Here is a 16,385-nt window from a genome sequence, read left to right on the forward strand (position 1 = left end):
AACCTAAAATCTACTCCTTTTTCGTCAACCTTACAGTCACATAGGGTAGACAATCATCATCTCCCACAGACCTGCCTCCTTACTCCTGCTTCTACACTTCTCCTCCCACCCTGCCATCAACAACCCAATTCACACTCAGCACAGAGTATGGTTTTAAAACACAAATCAGATCATGACAATTACCTATGATACACTTTCAGGGCTTCGTCTTTCTTTTATGATAAAACCCAAATGCCTCTGTCCAGCATAGTCTTGCAAGACAGAACTTCTGCATAATTGCCGAGCCTTACCTGGTACATACCACATGCTTTCCCTCAGCACACTCGGCCATCCTGCCCTCCTGTCTTTACCTCCCTTCTCTGCTCTAGTGTCTGGCATTTGCTTTTCTTCCTCCCTGGTAAATTATTTCCTAGTGGTTTTTGGTGGGTTTTTGTTGTTGTTGTTTTTGTTTACTTTTTCTTTTGAAGTAATTTCAAATTTACATAAAAGTTGCTGGATAGTATTAAGAGCTTCCATATGCCTTTTTCTGTAGATTAGAGCACTCGCTTTCATAAGCATAGTAAAGTCATTACAATCGGGAAATTACCATTGACTAAAATTGATTAAATATTACCATCTAATTCACAAACCCCATTCAAATTTCACTGATTATCCTACTAATACACTGTAAAGGACTGAGATCCAATCCAGAATGTTATGATATACTTAATGGACATGTCTCATTAGACTCTCCAAATCTGGAACAGTTCCTCAGGCTCTCCTTGTATTTCATGTCTTTGACAGGTTTAATGAATGCAGGCCAGCTACTTCGTACAATGTTTTATACTGATTTGTGTTCTCCTTAATACATTGTATTAGAAAGTACACCATGGCCAATTGTATTCCTGATGATGCTAGCTTTTACAATTTGGTTCAGATAGTGACAGATTTCTCCATTATAGAGTTCATTACTTAATGTATTTATTAATAATAACTTTAATTATTTTGTAGAAGAGTGCTTTGAGATTCTATAAATATCTCATTCCTCATTAATGTTTGTATCTATTTATGATTCTCATATGAATTATTTGTATGATTGCCAAATGCTGATGCTCCAATTCCAGCATTCCTTTCACACATAGTAGTTAGCATTCTACTTAAAGAACTTGTTGGGGATCCCTGGGTGGCTCAGTGGTTTAGCACCTGCCTTCAGCTCAGGGTGTGATCCTGGAGTCCCAGGATCGAGTCCCACGTCGGGCTCCCTGCATGGAGCCTGCTTCTCCCTCTGCCTGTGTCTCTGCCTCTCTCTCTCTCACGAATAAATAAATAAAATCTTAAAAAAAAAAAAAACTTGTCCCTTCAATTTAATACATAATTTTTTTGTATATATGCAATTTGAATTTCTGTGTTACTCAAAATGTTGACAATTATTACTATTGATATTTGTTTTGACACTCAAATTCTCCACTATCTGGTCACTGGAAGCCTCTTCAAAGGGATTGCTGTATCCTTCTGACTCATCTACATCATTCTTGGAGCACCTCCTGTTCCTAGCCCAACATGTTGTCCTGAGCTCATCTTGCTTTTGCCCTGCTCAATCCTTGGAATCAGCCACTTCTTCAAGATCCTCTGGTTCATTTTAATGGAGAATAGTATTTATAAACCAGGGTCTGGGTGCTAGTTGTGCTCTTTTCAATTGGAACATCATTATTCATTGGCTGGTCAGTGGAGACTATTGGGAAATTCATGTGTATATACACACATGCACATATATGTGTACATACATATATATGTGTATATATACATATATGCATCTAAAACTATTTCTACACCTACTTCTCTACAATGTATTTTTTTAAATCCTCACTTCACACTGCTACCTACAATTCCAGCCTCCCTTTCTATGCTGGTAACTTCATTTTTAATAGCATGGAACTTTATTCCCATTATCCTGTATTTATAAGCTTATTTTCTCCTCCTCCTTATATTGTATTTACCAATCCTCCAGCAGGCTTGGCATAAGCTCAATGTCTATGAAAGGGAAATGGGGCGGGGGGGGGGGGCGGGCGACGTGGGGGGGGGAGAGAAAGAAGGAGGGAATCTCACCATGTCTTTTAACCACTTCAGTATCATTCTTAGGTCTTAACTCAAATGCCACCAGTCCTTTTCACACAGGGACACACTGGTCATCAGTAAAAGTATAAAAAGGTCACCTATCTAGTTTTCATAATCTCTTATTTAAAAAAAAATGTGTCAAATCTCTGATGCTTTATTCCAGCGAACTGGTTAAAGTCTCAGGCTCCTGGAGACCTGGTTCTAACACTTACCTGTATTGTGAACTTGGGCAACGGATTTTAATCCACAATTATAAAACGGTGATCATAGCATTAAGATGGCTAATTCATATAGACATCGTGAAAAATAAATGAGATCAGAAATATAAAATACTGCTGTGAGCTTTATGTGGCATGTAGCAAACCCTTAGTCAAAAAATGTTAGTTTTTGTTGCTGCAATATATTTTGGGTAGTATTGTTACTAACACCAAGTTCAATTCTTCTTAATATTAGCATTAACACTCCAGATTTGTGTTCTTCAAGAATATGTAACCCCCAAATCATATCCTACACAGCTACCACTAAACTAGCTATTAAAGAAGCATTATAAATTTATAAATCTACATCAATGCTACATACCTGTCAGCACATTATACAAAATAATGTGAATAAGTTTATTTTGCTAGGCTATCTATTACAAAGAGGTACTATTTATTTTCAATGATTCATGGCATTCTACACACTAATACACACACATTAAGTAAATAAACTCTTTTTCTTATATTTTACCTTTAAAAAGTGTTTTCCAAATATTTATTAGCACCCAGAATTGTTATTGGGATATCAATACATTATGTCAATTTTCTTGATGATTTGCTTTTATTTAGGAAAACAAGATTTTTTAATTATTGTTTATTTGTATTTTGTTTTTAAGAATCCATTTGTTAATCTTTTTACATTTTTAAAAAGGTTTTATTTTTACATAGAATTAAATTTTTTTCTTTTAAATTTACAAGGTAAAAGAGGTACAAAATATAAAGCTTTAACCCATAAAAGGTAAGATTTTTACATAAATATACACCTTCAAAAGCACCAATTATTACTGTCAATTTACTTGGACATAATATGAATGAAAATATTTGAAAACCTATTGATATGGAAATGTGCTACTGCCCTCTTATGGAATATACTTGAATGACAGCCAGTGATTTTACTCTTTTGAAGTAGAAATAAAAAATATTTTTAAAATATGATTCAATTCATTATGCTCTATTCTATTCATTTAGTTTATTAATTTCCTGGCCACAACACATTTTAAAAACTTTATTTTTATAATTTTTCCCCCTTGAACTAATCAATGTCAAATTTCTACAAATTTCCTTTTCACAAAGTGTCCTTCGAATTTGTATCAGAATTATAGTATTATATTTAATGGAAAACTGAAGTATAATATTTCCCCATCTAATTCTGAGGGTGGCTGAAAATACTTATTTTAATGTTTAGACGCTGGCTGGTTAAGATTGCTTACTAGCCATCCAGGTGGAAAAACTAGATAAAATAAGAAAATGTTGAAAGTAATAATTATCACTGCGTACTTTTTGATATGCATTGTTCTAGATACAAAGCATTCCTAAATATATAACTCACTATCACTCATTATCATCCCTAATTTACAAGTGAGGAAAAGGAGGTAAGGAGATGTGAATTACTCAAGGTCACTTGGGTACTAAGTAGCAGAGCTGGCATTTAAACCCTGGCACACTTGTTCCCTGTGTTGAACTCCAAAACTCTACTGGTTCTCTATGATTGAGATAAGTTATATAAAGATCTGATACATTTATCAATGATCCCTGAAAAGAACCCAGAGATTGTCAGCTCATCTCTGTTTAGATCATTTTAATGAGTTTGAACAAATTGAATGGGTCAACTAGTTGATCCTATTTAATAGAGTGTGGCATTCAGATATATGTTTATTCTCCTCTAATGCTTCTTCCTCTTTCAATGTCTACTTCTCTCCTATTCCTCTTTCCTTTAAAAAGAAAAAAAAAATGTGCCTGTTGAGTCTGTGCCAAGCACTATGTGACTCCAGGAAATATAATTTTGAATAAAACAAACATCTAACCTTGGGGAATTTAGAAGCTAATGTGGGAAACAGAGAATTTGAATATAATGTCATGAGCGCTGTTCCAAGGGTAAGCAGAGTACATAAACAGGGCAAACAAATCCACAAAGGAAAATGTTTTCTAAACTGAGAACTGAAAGATATGTAGATTCTAGCCAAAGACAAAGGGAGGAATGGGGAGGAATGGAGAGCAATCTGGACACATACAACAATATGTGCAAAGTAATGGGCTAGAAGGAATTTAGAACATTCAAAGAAGCATAAATATAGTGATCGTATATGAGTGGGGTGTGGAACGTGCTAGGAAAAAGATGAGCCGGTGGTAAGAAAGAAACTTATGAAAAATCAGATCTACCATCTGAAGCAGTTTGTAATTTATCCTAAAAGAAATATAGGGCCTTAGAAGGATTTTTGAGAGAGTGATCAGACCAGAAATACACAGTTAACTGTTTCAGTTTTCTGAATTTTCCTCCAGAAATATGAAGGAAAACAGTAAAATCTATATTCTATTATTACTCATAACAGTGTTAGATTTATATTTCACCAGGGAAGCTGAACATAAATGAACACAGCTCAACCTTCTCTGTGGTGGGTTAAATTGCGTCTCCCAAAAATATATGTTGAAGTACTAACCCCTGGCGCCTATAAATGTGACCTTATTTAGAAATAAGGTTTTCAAAGATCAAATCAAATTAAGAGGAGGTCTTCCTGAATCAGGGTGGGCCCTAATCCAATAGGACTGGTGTTCTTATAGGAAGAGAAGATACAGAGACGTATTAAGGGGGAACACCATGTGATGGAGAAGACAGATATTACAGTGATGCATCTTTGTCCAGGAGCACCCAGCATTGCCCAACACCACCAGAACCAAGGAAAAGGCATGGGACAGACTCTTCTCTAGAACCTTCAGAGTTGGAGCTTCCAGATCTGTGAGAGAATGCATTTCTGTTACTCTAAGCCACCTCGTCTGTGGTACTTTGTTTTGGCAGCTCTGGAAAATGAATATATTCTCCCTCCTACTTCTTCCTTCATGCAGCCTTCATACCAGGAGCCCAACAGAGCACTACAGAATTCACCAAGTGATAGGCAGCTGCCTTGGGAGAGAAAGCCATCATTATATTTTGCAAGCCATTTTCACAGAGTATTTTCCCCTCCCTGAATTTTCTATATGGCTATTTAGGGAAATGCAATTATCCAAGCACTTGTAAGGTTTCATAAGTCTAGTGTCTTCTTAGCTTGCCAAGATAATAGTGTTTGAAGAAATATTCCCTGGCCAGATGATTCTCAAGAGTTTAGCTGGACACAGATGAGATATTGTGCATGAGTGTGGTGATAAACTGGCAGGCTGTGTGAAGAATCTGGCCCCCAGACACGTGGTATTTCATTATCACATCTGAATCCTTGTTTGTCTGCTTTTTAACCATTTTGAATCAATTTAGACATGTAGTCCAGTCCCTAACATTCCCTCTTGCTCTCTAGATTATAAAATTTGTTTAACTTGAAGTATCTGAGTCTGTCACCTCCACCATCCATCTTGCTCTCCATACGTGTATCTGTCATCTGGCTGTATTTATGCTGAAAGAAGGCAGGGAGGGTTGGCACTGATCTGGTTTTAAGCCAACAGAAAAAAACCATTGCTACTCCTGTTTGAAGGGGATTTTGGTATCCCCACTCACAAAATGTTGATCCCTCACACATCATTTTTCCCTTTGATACTTAGCTCCCAATTTTTTAGATTCTGACTCAATTTTTAGGCCACATCTTCCATCTCCAGCTCTGCATTCATTGGTTGGATCTTATAATTTACCCTGTATCTCCAATGTGGCTGCATTTACACATGGCATAGGCTTGGGAAATGTATTTGGAGTGGAACAGAAGTATGTAATGCGTTGGCCATGTCTAAACAAACAGGCTTAATTTGCCTTGGCATCTCAAGGACTAGTATTACACACAGGAAAAATAGGGAAATACTTAATATATGGCTTGATTTTTAGGGATTCTCAAAAGCCTCAAGTTCGTAAGGATCATCTTCAGCCTTTGAAGAATGCCTGAATATAATGATTGCTTCATCTGGGCCAGCAACTGTGCTGCACATTGCATCTCATTATCGTCTTTAATTTTCATAACTACATGTGGTAGATACTATTATCAATCCCACTTTAAAGATAAGGGAACCTAAGTGCAGATTGGCTTGATGAGTTGTGGAGTTATGTAGTAATAAGTAGTAGAACTGGTGATAAGAAAAAAAATAAATCTGACTCCAGGACCAAAGTGTTCTCTCTTATTATGTATATAATTTGCATATAGCCTCTTGTAAACTTGGAATTCATTTTTTAACAAAATGTTACTCAACCTAAAAACAGAAAAAAAAAAAAAAGGGAAGCTCCTTTAGTTGGATAGAAGGGGGTGGCAGTGGAGTTGAAAAGAAGTCCTATCTACTGCCTCCCAGACACTGTGGATTAAAGGTGTGAACTGATTGAAGACTGTCCTTGCAGGACATTTGGGTGGCTCAGTGGCTAAGCATCTGCCTTCAGCTCAGGGAACGATCCTGGGAGTTCCAGGATCCAGTCCCACATCAGGCTCAAGCCTGCTTTTCCCTCTGCCTATGTCTCTGCCTCTCTGTGTGTTTCTCGTGAATAAATAAGTAAAATCTTAAAATGCTAAATAAGACTGTACTTGCTGGTAAGGGCACCTGAGTGGCTCAGTCAGCTAAGCACCCAATTCTTGGTCTCAGCTCAGGTCTTGATCTTAGGATCATGAGTTTAGCCCCACGTTGCGCTCTGAGCTGGGCATGGAGACTACTTAAAAAAAAAAAAAATACTGTATTTGCTAACAAACGATAGCTGCTCCTGGGAGTGGAGCTGAAGCCTAAAACTTAATAAATAAATAAATAAATAAATAAATAAATAAATAAATAAATAACCTAAAACTTTTCTAATTATTTATTCCCTGACTGATGGGTAAGTGTTAAGGAAAAGAGGATAGAAGAGAGCAGGAAGGACAGTAGAGCTGCAAACTTGACAAGTAGGAGGAAAGACCTGAGGAAAACCTGGTTGGCTTTAAGGCTCAGTGAAAACAGTACAGATTGTCCCTGGCTTAATGATGGTTTGACTTATGTGGGTTCAAATTATGATGGCTTTGACTTTATGATGATGCAAAAGCCGTATGCATTCAGTAGAAACCGTACTTCTACTTTTGAGCTTTTTCCAGGCTAGTGATGTATGACATCATGTTGTCCCTGCGATGCTAGGCAGTGGGCAGCCACATGATCATGGGGGTAAACAACCACCCACAACCACTCTGTACGCCTACAACCATGCTGTTTTTCACTTTCAGTGTTCAGTAAACTACACAAGACATTCAATACTTTATTATAAAGTAGACTGTGTTAGATGATTTTGCCCAACTGTAGGCTAATGTAAGTGTTCTGAGCAGTGTCAGTAGGGCTGGGCCTGCCTATGATGTTGAGGGGGTTAGATACATTTTTGACATGACATTTTCAACTCACAACCAGTTTATTAGGATGTAGCCCTTTTGTAAGTCAATGAATACCTGTAAATACCCCGCTTAAGTGGTGTTCATAAAGGGATGCAATAGGTAAGTCCTCTATACCTAGTTGCCCAGGCCTCCATATCAGAGCTCTTACCTGGAATGTTAGCCCTTCTCTCTTTCAACATTTTGAACTCTAATTTTCAGTAGCTGAGTCTCTAGACTTTCCAATCCACATTACCTAAGAAATGTTGTGCTTCATAAAACATGAGTGACATGTGGGAGCTGCTTCCAGAATTTCCATAGGCCATGCTAGTCAATAACCCTGCTTGCAATTAGTTGCCATGCAAGGTTTTAAGACGGGGCTGCTGTTGGGGCTACATTCTAATGCGACAGCTCCCAGTATTTCCTTTGTGTGGAACCAGCTGGACAAATCTGAAACCTGGACAGCACAAGGCTCCAAGTCAGCCTTGAGAGTTAATCAATAAGAGCAGACACGGCTGCCATGCCTGGCTGATCAGTGGCGAGCATCACCGCCTGGGAAGAGCAAGGGAAGTCCTACAGCCTGTTCATTCATCTAGGGCACACCAGGAAGCTCTTCTGCTGGAAATATCTCCCTGCTTTCTCTGAACAGACCAGAGCGGCTGATTCTCTTTCTTTAATGATATCACATAGGCGATACTTTTTTTCCCCCCTATTAAAAGACAAAGACTCATTCACAGATCAATTACTTTCCTCTCTGATGACTGAGACAGTGATGTAAAGACAGAGATTCAGAACTCTTTTCAGACTGTTGTCAAATAATTATCAGCATTGTTTTTATTCAGAAACAGGACTGTTTCGTGCCAAAAATATTTTCTCCCCATTACAAGAACTTCCTTTATGCCCTTGACATTCCCTGAAATTATTTGATCATAATGAAGAAACGCTTGTGCCTTAATCATACACAGGCATTCAATTCCTCTGAGACTAACTACTTGTGAAATTCCAGGTACTTTTTCATTTAATAGTGGCAAAATCTCTGAACTAGCGATTGTCAGCACTATCTGCATTAGAAAGTTTACTTTTGTGATAAGAATACAAAAAAAAAAAATGTGATGCTTCTGTCTCTCCCATTCTAAAGGCGTTTTTGCTTACTCTGCCTAAAAATAGAGAATCAGTTTTAAAAAGCCTTATTTGGAACAGTTAGAAATGCAAAAACCTAAAAACTGAAAAATTCAAGTTTAGGATATAGACTACTGTGTTTTCTAAAACAATACAGAAGGTAAATTAACCATAAAGTGATGGCAAAAGGGGTGTGCTCTTTTCCTATTGTAATTTATCTGTAAAAATTCAAGAGGAAGGCAGCTTAATCTGCTTGTTTGGATTGGGATTCGTTTGAATATAAATATTTTATCAAGAAGTGGGAAAAAAATTGAACACCAATAAAAAATAAATTTATTATTAAAAAAATAAAAATAAAAAAAAGAAGTGGGAAAAAATTAAGAGTGAGTTTTGGATGAGAAAATGCCCTCTATTTTTAATGATTATGAGTTACAAGTTAAATAGTAAAAACATAAAATAGATCATAAATTCCACATCATGATAAAGTGCATTATGTAAATAATTAGACTTAATTCTATTGAATCTAAGTCTTAGAATCCAGTTTATCAGTGACCTCACTTGGCTAAGGAAATAGGGATTAGAGGTTCTTATTTGAAATGACTGGTTGGTTAGTTTGGTCGTCTGCATCGATATTGCATTACTTCATACAGCAACCCAGAAAAAAAGGTTTGAGATGATTCACCCTCATATGATTATTTATAAAACGCTGAACTGAATGGTTGGTTGTACCAAAAAATTGTATTTAAAAACTATATAAGGAAAAAGTAAAAAAATAAAAACTATATAATGAATAAACTTCGATTTGATTAGTTAAGCAGAGAGAAAGGGGGCCATCCAGATCCCCTCTTGCTCGGACAGGGTGTCTTCTTTGTTCAATTGTGCCAGATATTGACTTAACTGACCCCAAGTGTTTTCAGATTGATCCTTTTAATATTTATTCAAATTAAAGTAAAACTTTAAAATGAAGAGGGAAAAAAGCATAATCCTGACAAAACAGAGATGCTGTTTTTCTAGGGAAAATGAATATAGGCCAGGCACCTGCATGCATGAATTCTGTTGACCTGGTCAATAATGTGGGTGAACGCCAGTGATAAGCAGATCAAATGAATGCCACATTGCTACCATGTTAAGCTTTACTCAATCTTTTCAAATTGGCGTACATTAAAGTACTGTGTTCTGCTTTTTTGCTTTGTATAAGCATCCCTTTAAAGAACAGTAAAATGACATATTTTTGCAACTATTTAATGGCTTTTTCTCAAGAAAATTGTATTCTCAGACACATAAATGCCACTCTCTTCTAAAATTGTGATCTTCCTTCCTATACAACATATGAATATATTCTGAAGAGGCAAATGGGGAGAAAGAATAGCAGCTGGGTACCACTATTAATCTACAGGGTTCTTTGTATTTACATGGCACCACACGCAGCATTGCATGGGTACCACAGGGCTTGTTTTTTGCTATTCGTATAAATCAGGTGTTTTTGGAAGTACGTGGGTGGCTCAGTCAGTTAAGCATCTGCTTTTGGCTCAGGTCATAATTCCAGGGTCCTGGGATAGAGTCCCACATGGGACTCCCTACTCAGCAGAAAGTCTGCTTCTCCCTCTGCCTCTACATACACCCCATCTCTGCCCCACTTGTGCTTGTTCCCTCTCCCTCTCGCTCTTTCAAAAAAATATTTTTTTTAAATCAAGTCGGTTTTTTTTGTTGTTGTTGTTGTTATTGATGGTCATGGTGGTGGTCTCTGTGTGTATTCTGAGGATGATTTTGAGAATGACAGGTGTGTTAAAGCAATAGCAGAATCCAAAGGTCATTGAATTCAGGACAAGATATCGTCCCAGCCTTTTTTTCTCTTCTTACCTTTGCATGATAGGCATTCTCTAGGCAGTGTTTTAGATGTGAACATATGGCCAAATAAGGAGACAATAAGCCAATTTTAAAGTCAGTCATTTGAGGCAAAACAACATATGAAACACTTTATTTCAGTGTTAGTTATGAAAGTAAAATATGCTATGCTCAGTAATGACTAGCTTATGGAAAGTGTTATCTTTAATATTTCCAATAGTTTTCTAGAGTTTTATGTGTTTTCCATCAAAACTTTACGGCTCAAGAGATTTACAACTAACATTTATGGGAAAATCCATATAATTGGTATTGATTTAATTCATATACAATGAACATAGATATGGATCTTTGGGGGGAGTGTTCAGGCAACAGTGACCAGAATAAATTCAAAGGAGAAATATTTTACTCTTCAAAGCATTTTTTAGATTATGATTTCCAACTTCTATCCACCTAAATTATTTTCCTCTCCAGTTATCACAGTTATAGCATCTTCATTTTCATTCTGCTTGATTGAAGACAATTAGAATTCACATTTACTTGTCCTTTTCATCTCCTTCATACCCACGGTTCCTAACCAAGAATGCACATTAGAATAAGTTTTAAAAAAAAAAAGCCAGTCATGTCCTGCATCCAATCCTAAAAGAATTCACATTTAATAGGTCAGAAATATGTCTCTAAAAAGGTCACAAGTAACTCTAAAGCATAATTATAGTTAAGAAACACTTTACCTCTTAATCTTAAGTTTTCTGGGATCACTTGCCCAACTAAAAATTCAATAATGAAAGTACCTTCTTCTTTTAAAAAATGCACATACACATAAACACATGGAAATGCAAAAAATACTTTCATAAGATTACATCCCATGATTTCATTGCACCAAACTGCTAGACTTCCTCCTTATGATTCTAACACCTAATACCAAGTACTTCTTCCCTTTTACCCACTGTGAATACTCTGTTAGCCCTACTTTCACACTCCCCAGCTTCTTTCCATTTGAGGGTAGACAATACTTGACGGTGTTATATCCAGGTACAATTTAGGCCAGAGTTTACAAAAGTGGTGTAAAAGTACTACGAAAACAGGTATAGCTCATATGCACTACTGTTTACTGATTAAATACTACACATCTGGGAAAGAGCAGGAAAGGGGTCTCCCTGACAAAGAGAAGAAAACAGAGTAAAAAATGGATAGTTCACACTAATTACAATAGTGCTTTGGCTTAGTACTAAGAATAGGGTAGATTCTTGGTGAAGAGATGCTCAGTGAAAGGGAAGCAAATGCGTAAATACACTAACAGCTGAAGAACTGACTGAATAAAAGAAGCAGAAAGGAGAGGCCATCCTGTTCTTTTCACTGTCTAGTTGCCTCATCTGCCAAGTGAGGGTACTAGAAACAGTTTGGATTCTCTTCCATCGTACAGCATCCCTGCACTTTACTGTGTAAATAGAAGGGAGGACATCTATTCACCATTGGAAGGCAGGTATCCAATCTGTAGATTAAGACGCCATGGCAAGAGAGTGGGCAAAGAGGGATGGTGCCCTCTGACAGTGCATAGTCGTGATAGCTACAGGCCAGCAGACAAAGTCAGTGTTTGCTACAAACTTCTCAATATTGGGGAAGCCTATAAAAATATTGCTTCAACCCAAAACTAAGATATATTCCTTCAACTTCTGAAATAATGAGGCAGATGTGCCTTCACATGAAACACTGTCCAGAATAAACTATTCATAGAAATAAGTAAGATCCAGAAGGCAGAACACTAGATGTGTATGCATAGAGCATCTCCAAAAGGATACATAAGAAACCGGTAATGGTGGTTGCCTTTAAGGATGGAACTGGGTGGCTAGGAGAAGTGTTGGGAGGGAAGTTTACTCTATATTGCATTGTTAAAAATTTTGAGTTCTGTAAAATGTACATATATTGCCTGCCAATGAATATTTTTAAATTTTAAAGTGATATAAAATATAATATTAATGAGTGTGTAAAAACAAAAATCACAAGTTTTAGTCACCAGTGGAATTATATTTTAAATGCTGTGAGGCAGTCTGATAACATAGGTCTAGCAGACCAAACATATTGGGCCAAAAAGACATTGATGGGTCTGGTGTTTGTACTACCTCCCCCATTTTGCTGTTGTATTCATTGCGATTATTTAAACATGACTAAGATAGCAGCAAAACAGTTATTAATAGAAGCCTTTTAGTGAGATGGCACTCAGTGGAGCTATACTTTATCCACTTTCAGAGATGCAACAGTTTCATTAAAAAAAGTAATCATAATTTCTCACACTTCGGAGACAGTACTGACCCCGCAAACAGTCAACTGCACCCATGGTCTCCTAGGAGATTACTTTTTCAAGAATCATGAGACTACATTAGGACGCCATTTAACCATAGTACACTATTTTTCCTTTGTCTCTGAAGTGGGGTAACTCTATTAATCAACCTATGAATCCCTCTTGGAATGCAAGGATTAAGTATTACGAAATGCCTAAGCGCTGACTGAAATGCAGGATAATCCAGTTCAAGAAAAATCAGTATGGAGAACAAGCATCATGTTTAACTTCATTTATTTGCAGCTTAAAATGTAATGCCATACAATCTTAACAATCACTTAAAAAAGGATTTATATTTGCATAAAACAGAAGCAAAACAGAAAGATATGAAATAAAATGCCATCTTGCTTCAAGTTTTCAAATCAGTACGTAGATGTATAATATACATCTATATACATTGCAAGTATATATAAATATACTATGAGTAATCTTGAAACCACAATAAATATCAAGTAGGTTTTTAGGCACACGGCATAGGAAAATGCAGAATCTGCATAATTCTTGAGAGTGCTGAGTGACTCGTTCTTAGATCATTTTCACACATATATTTTACACAAAATATACAACCGTCACACACATGATCCCCAGTCACCTCTAAATCTAAACTGTCATCCAGCATTAGTGCCTCCTTATTCTTTGATACTATTGCTCTATACAGCCATTACATAAGAAAATATTTTGCAGTTTTCTTCAGTTAATTGCCTAAGAAGGTATCAGTGCTACCAAAATAAGTACAGCCTACCGACGCAATATATTCATGGAAATGTGCTTAGAGGCACCAACTTACAGAACTGCTCATTGTAATACTGGGCATTACCCTGAAGGCAAACTTATAAATTTTAAATCATACCATTCTTGGATTGCCAATACTATTAAACCAGAAATTATCAGAAACTGAGGTAACATCTGTTTTTTGTTTTGTTTTGAGTTAGAAATGTTTGAAAAAAACACCAAAAGTATTTTTAAAAATTCTGACACACATGGACCTCAGTCACTATCGGCTTTGTCTGTAACTCCTTTCTGCGCAAATGTAAACCAAAGAATCCGAAGGAATGCTCTAGTTGAAGTTACATATACTTAAGGATTAAAGATCACAGCCAAGGAACACCTGAGATCGCCCTCTGATAAATGAAGCCTAATGCTTCTCTTAGTAGAGCCAATGTTCATTGATAAAAATGAACCAACTGGAACCCACTGATGTTTTCCTCCCAGCTACAAGTCAGATTCTGGCATATCTGGCATGTCTGCCATCAAGTACCCGATTCCATATCGTCCATTGGGAGCAGTGTCCAGAGTTGGTGATCCACTCTGTTTTCGATAAATATTTTTACCAAAACTTGGAGATGACATCTCGCTGGATATCTTTCCATGAATGAGGCTTGCGTCATCTCCCTCTAAGTTTACAGGCTCTTTCAGAACCCTTCCTCTCTTATAGGTCACAGATGCTAAATTACCAGAACTATTGTCTATCACGTTGCAGCGACGAATGATAAAGACAGCTGGGATGGGCAGTATTGCCAGGACCATCAGCAAGATACAGACAACCAGTCCCCATGTTGGATAGCTTAGAAATTCTTCAGATGCCTGTGAAAGCCAAAAAAAAAAAAAAAAAAAAAAAAAAAAATCATCATTGATAATCTTCTTGCAAGTATGTGAAAAAAAAAAAAAAACTGCATTTTTCTCAGGTCTGTAGGCAAAGAGTCTTGTGACATGCTTTGACCAACAAAATGGCTGTGGAAGTGACATCAATCAACTTCCAAGGCTATGCTTTACTGGCCTTGCAATTTCTGCCTGTTTCTTAGGATGCTGCCCTGAGTCCATTATGCTAGAAAGAAGCCAAGAATGAAAGATTACATAGAGAGACCAGCTCTTCAAGTTTAATCAACTGTATGAGTTAGCTCAGGTAAGCCCTAGAGAAGAACCATGCAGCTCACCTGCAGAACCCTGAGAAATAATAAATCAGCATTACTCTCAGTCGTTAAGTTACATGTGCCACACTGCCTTTCTAAAATCTGAAAATCTGGGCAACCCGGGTGGCCCAGCGGTTTAGCGCCACCTTCAGCCCAGGGCCTGATCCTGGAGACCCAGGATCCAGTCCCATGTTGGGCTCCCTGTATAGAGCCTGCTTCTCTGCCTCTCTCTGTGTCTCTCATGAATAAAAATCTTTTAAAAAAACTAAAAATAAAATCTGAAAATCTAAGTTTTAAAGCACCTCTGGCCCCAAGGGTATTAGTAAGGGTTCACAGACTTGTGAATGCCCCAGTCATGAACTTAGTTGTTGTTATATAGAGTATTGACCACGGGATAGTTAAAGGTCAGAGGTATCTCTGAAAAACAAGCCTTCTGATTTTATGACAATTAACATGTATCTTTATTGTTATGTGGCTAATGCACCTTGAAAACAGACAGTGAAACAGCCATTGCTAATATAAAGCGCTGATAACAAAACTTTCCTTCAATATTTATTTCGATTATATCTTCAATGGCTAATTCATATTTTCTTGTTACACAGTATCTGGGATATGATATGATACATTTATATAAAAATATTCCTGGAGGTTTGGGCAATACGTTTTCTAGAATCAAAGGCCCCCATAATTATTGGGTCACCTATGGTGACATAAACACAGATACTTTAGTGAGGACCAAGTCAGCATTTCTCGGGTATTAAAAAAACCTACAATGTGTAACAAAACCATACATGTTTGGGGCCAAACAAAAGACAAATCTCAAGATCCTGGCATAGAAACAACATCATTCACTAAACAGCAAAATACACTGTGAAGAAAGCAAAAGACAAAAACCCCTAAAATAATGTTTTACATATATTTTTCATCTAATTTCCTTAATGTGTATTTTACCTTCTCTTCAACCCATGCATTATAGCCAGGGGGACTTAAGCCCATATTCACAACGCTCGCCATTAGCAGTGAAAATAGCATCAGGGGAGAAATGTATTTCCACATATAGTAGTAATATCTGTTGGGAGCAAAGCCCAGCATGTCCTTCAGGTCTTCCATAAACCTAAATAAAAAGAAAGCATTTAAATATGCCTCACGTTAATATTCCTATATTTTAAAAAGGTGCATTATATCAACAGTTTGACAAAGGTTTAGCTATGATACCCTGTGATATTTTATGCTGAATCAAAAATTGTATTGGGGGATGACTATTAATTAGAAACATTTATATTTTGTGTAGCAAAAGCCCTCTATTTTTTTTTTTAGCAAAGGCCCTCTTAAACCAATTCCTGAAAAGTCCTCATTGATGACTTTCTATTCTATAAATATATTGTCTGCAATACATTAAAAATTCCTGATCTCTTTTTTTACTTAGCAATATTTAATATCATCCAATAGCCAATCAGTGTTTATATAACCTAATCTTTCACATAATCTAACCTAATTATATAACCTAATCTTTCACTTCTTTTCATAGTCTGAATTGAAAGAAGGT

The 16,385-nt window shown here is 36.7% G+C and overlaps 1 protein-coding gene across 5 annotated transcripts in view; it reads right to left on the reverse strand.

Moving 5' to 3' along the window:
• Positions 1-10,710: 10,710 nt before the first annotated feature.
• The window catches only part of SLC6A15 (solute carrier family 6 member 15), a 45,619-nt gene continuing 39,944 nt past the window's right edge, over positions 10,711-16,385 (reverse strand). For 4 of the 5 annotated variants that reach the window (XM_025439119.3, XM_025439118.3, XM_025439121.3 and 1 more), the window contains exons 11-12: positions 15,791-15,953; positions 13,147-14,513 (exon numbers count right to left, since the gene is read on the reverse strand). In XM_025439119.3, coding sequence (XP_025294904.1) covers positions 14,142-14,513; positions 15,791-15,953 — 535 coding nt within the window. In that variant the 3' untranslated portion in view covers positions 13,147-14,141. Of the gene's footprint in view, positions 11,165-13,146; positions 14,514-15,790; positions 15,954-16,385 lie in introns of those variants that run through there. The other variant, XM_049094328.1, reaches the window with a different exon arrangement.

The sequence above is a fragment of the Canis lupus genome, chromosome 15 (assembly GCF_003254725.2).
Source record: "Canis lupus dingo isolate Sandy chromosome 15, ASM325472v2, whole genome shotgun sequence".
In the NCBI taxonomy this organism is placed as follows: domain Eukaryota; kingdom Metazoa; phylum Chordata; class Mammalia; order Carnivora; family Canidae; genus Canis; species Canis lupus.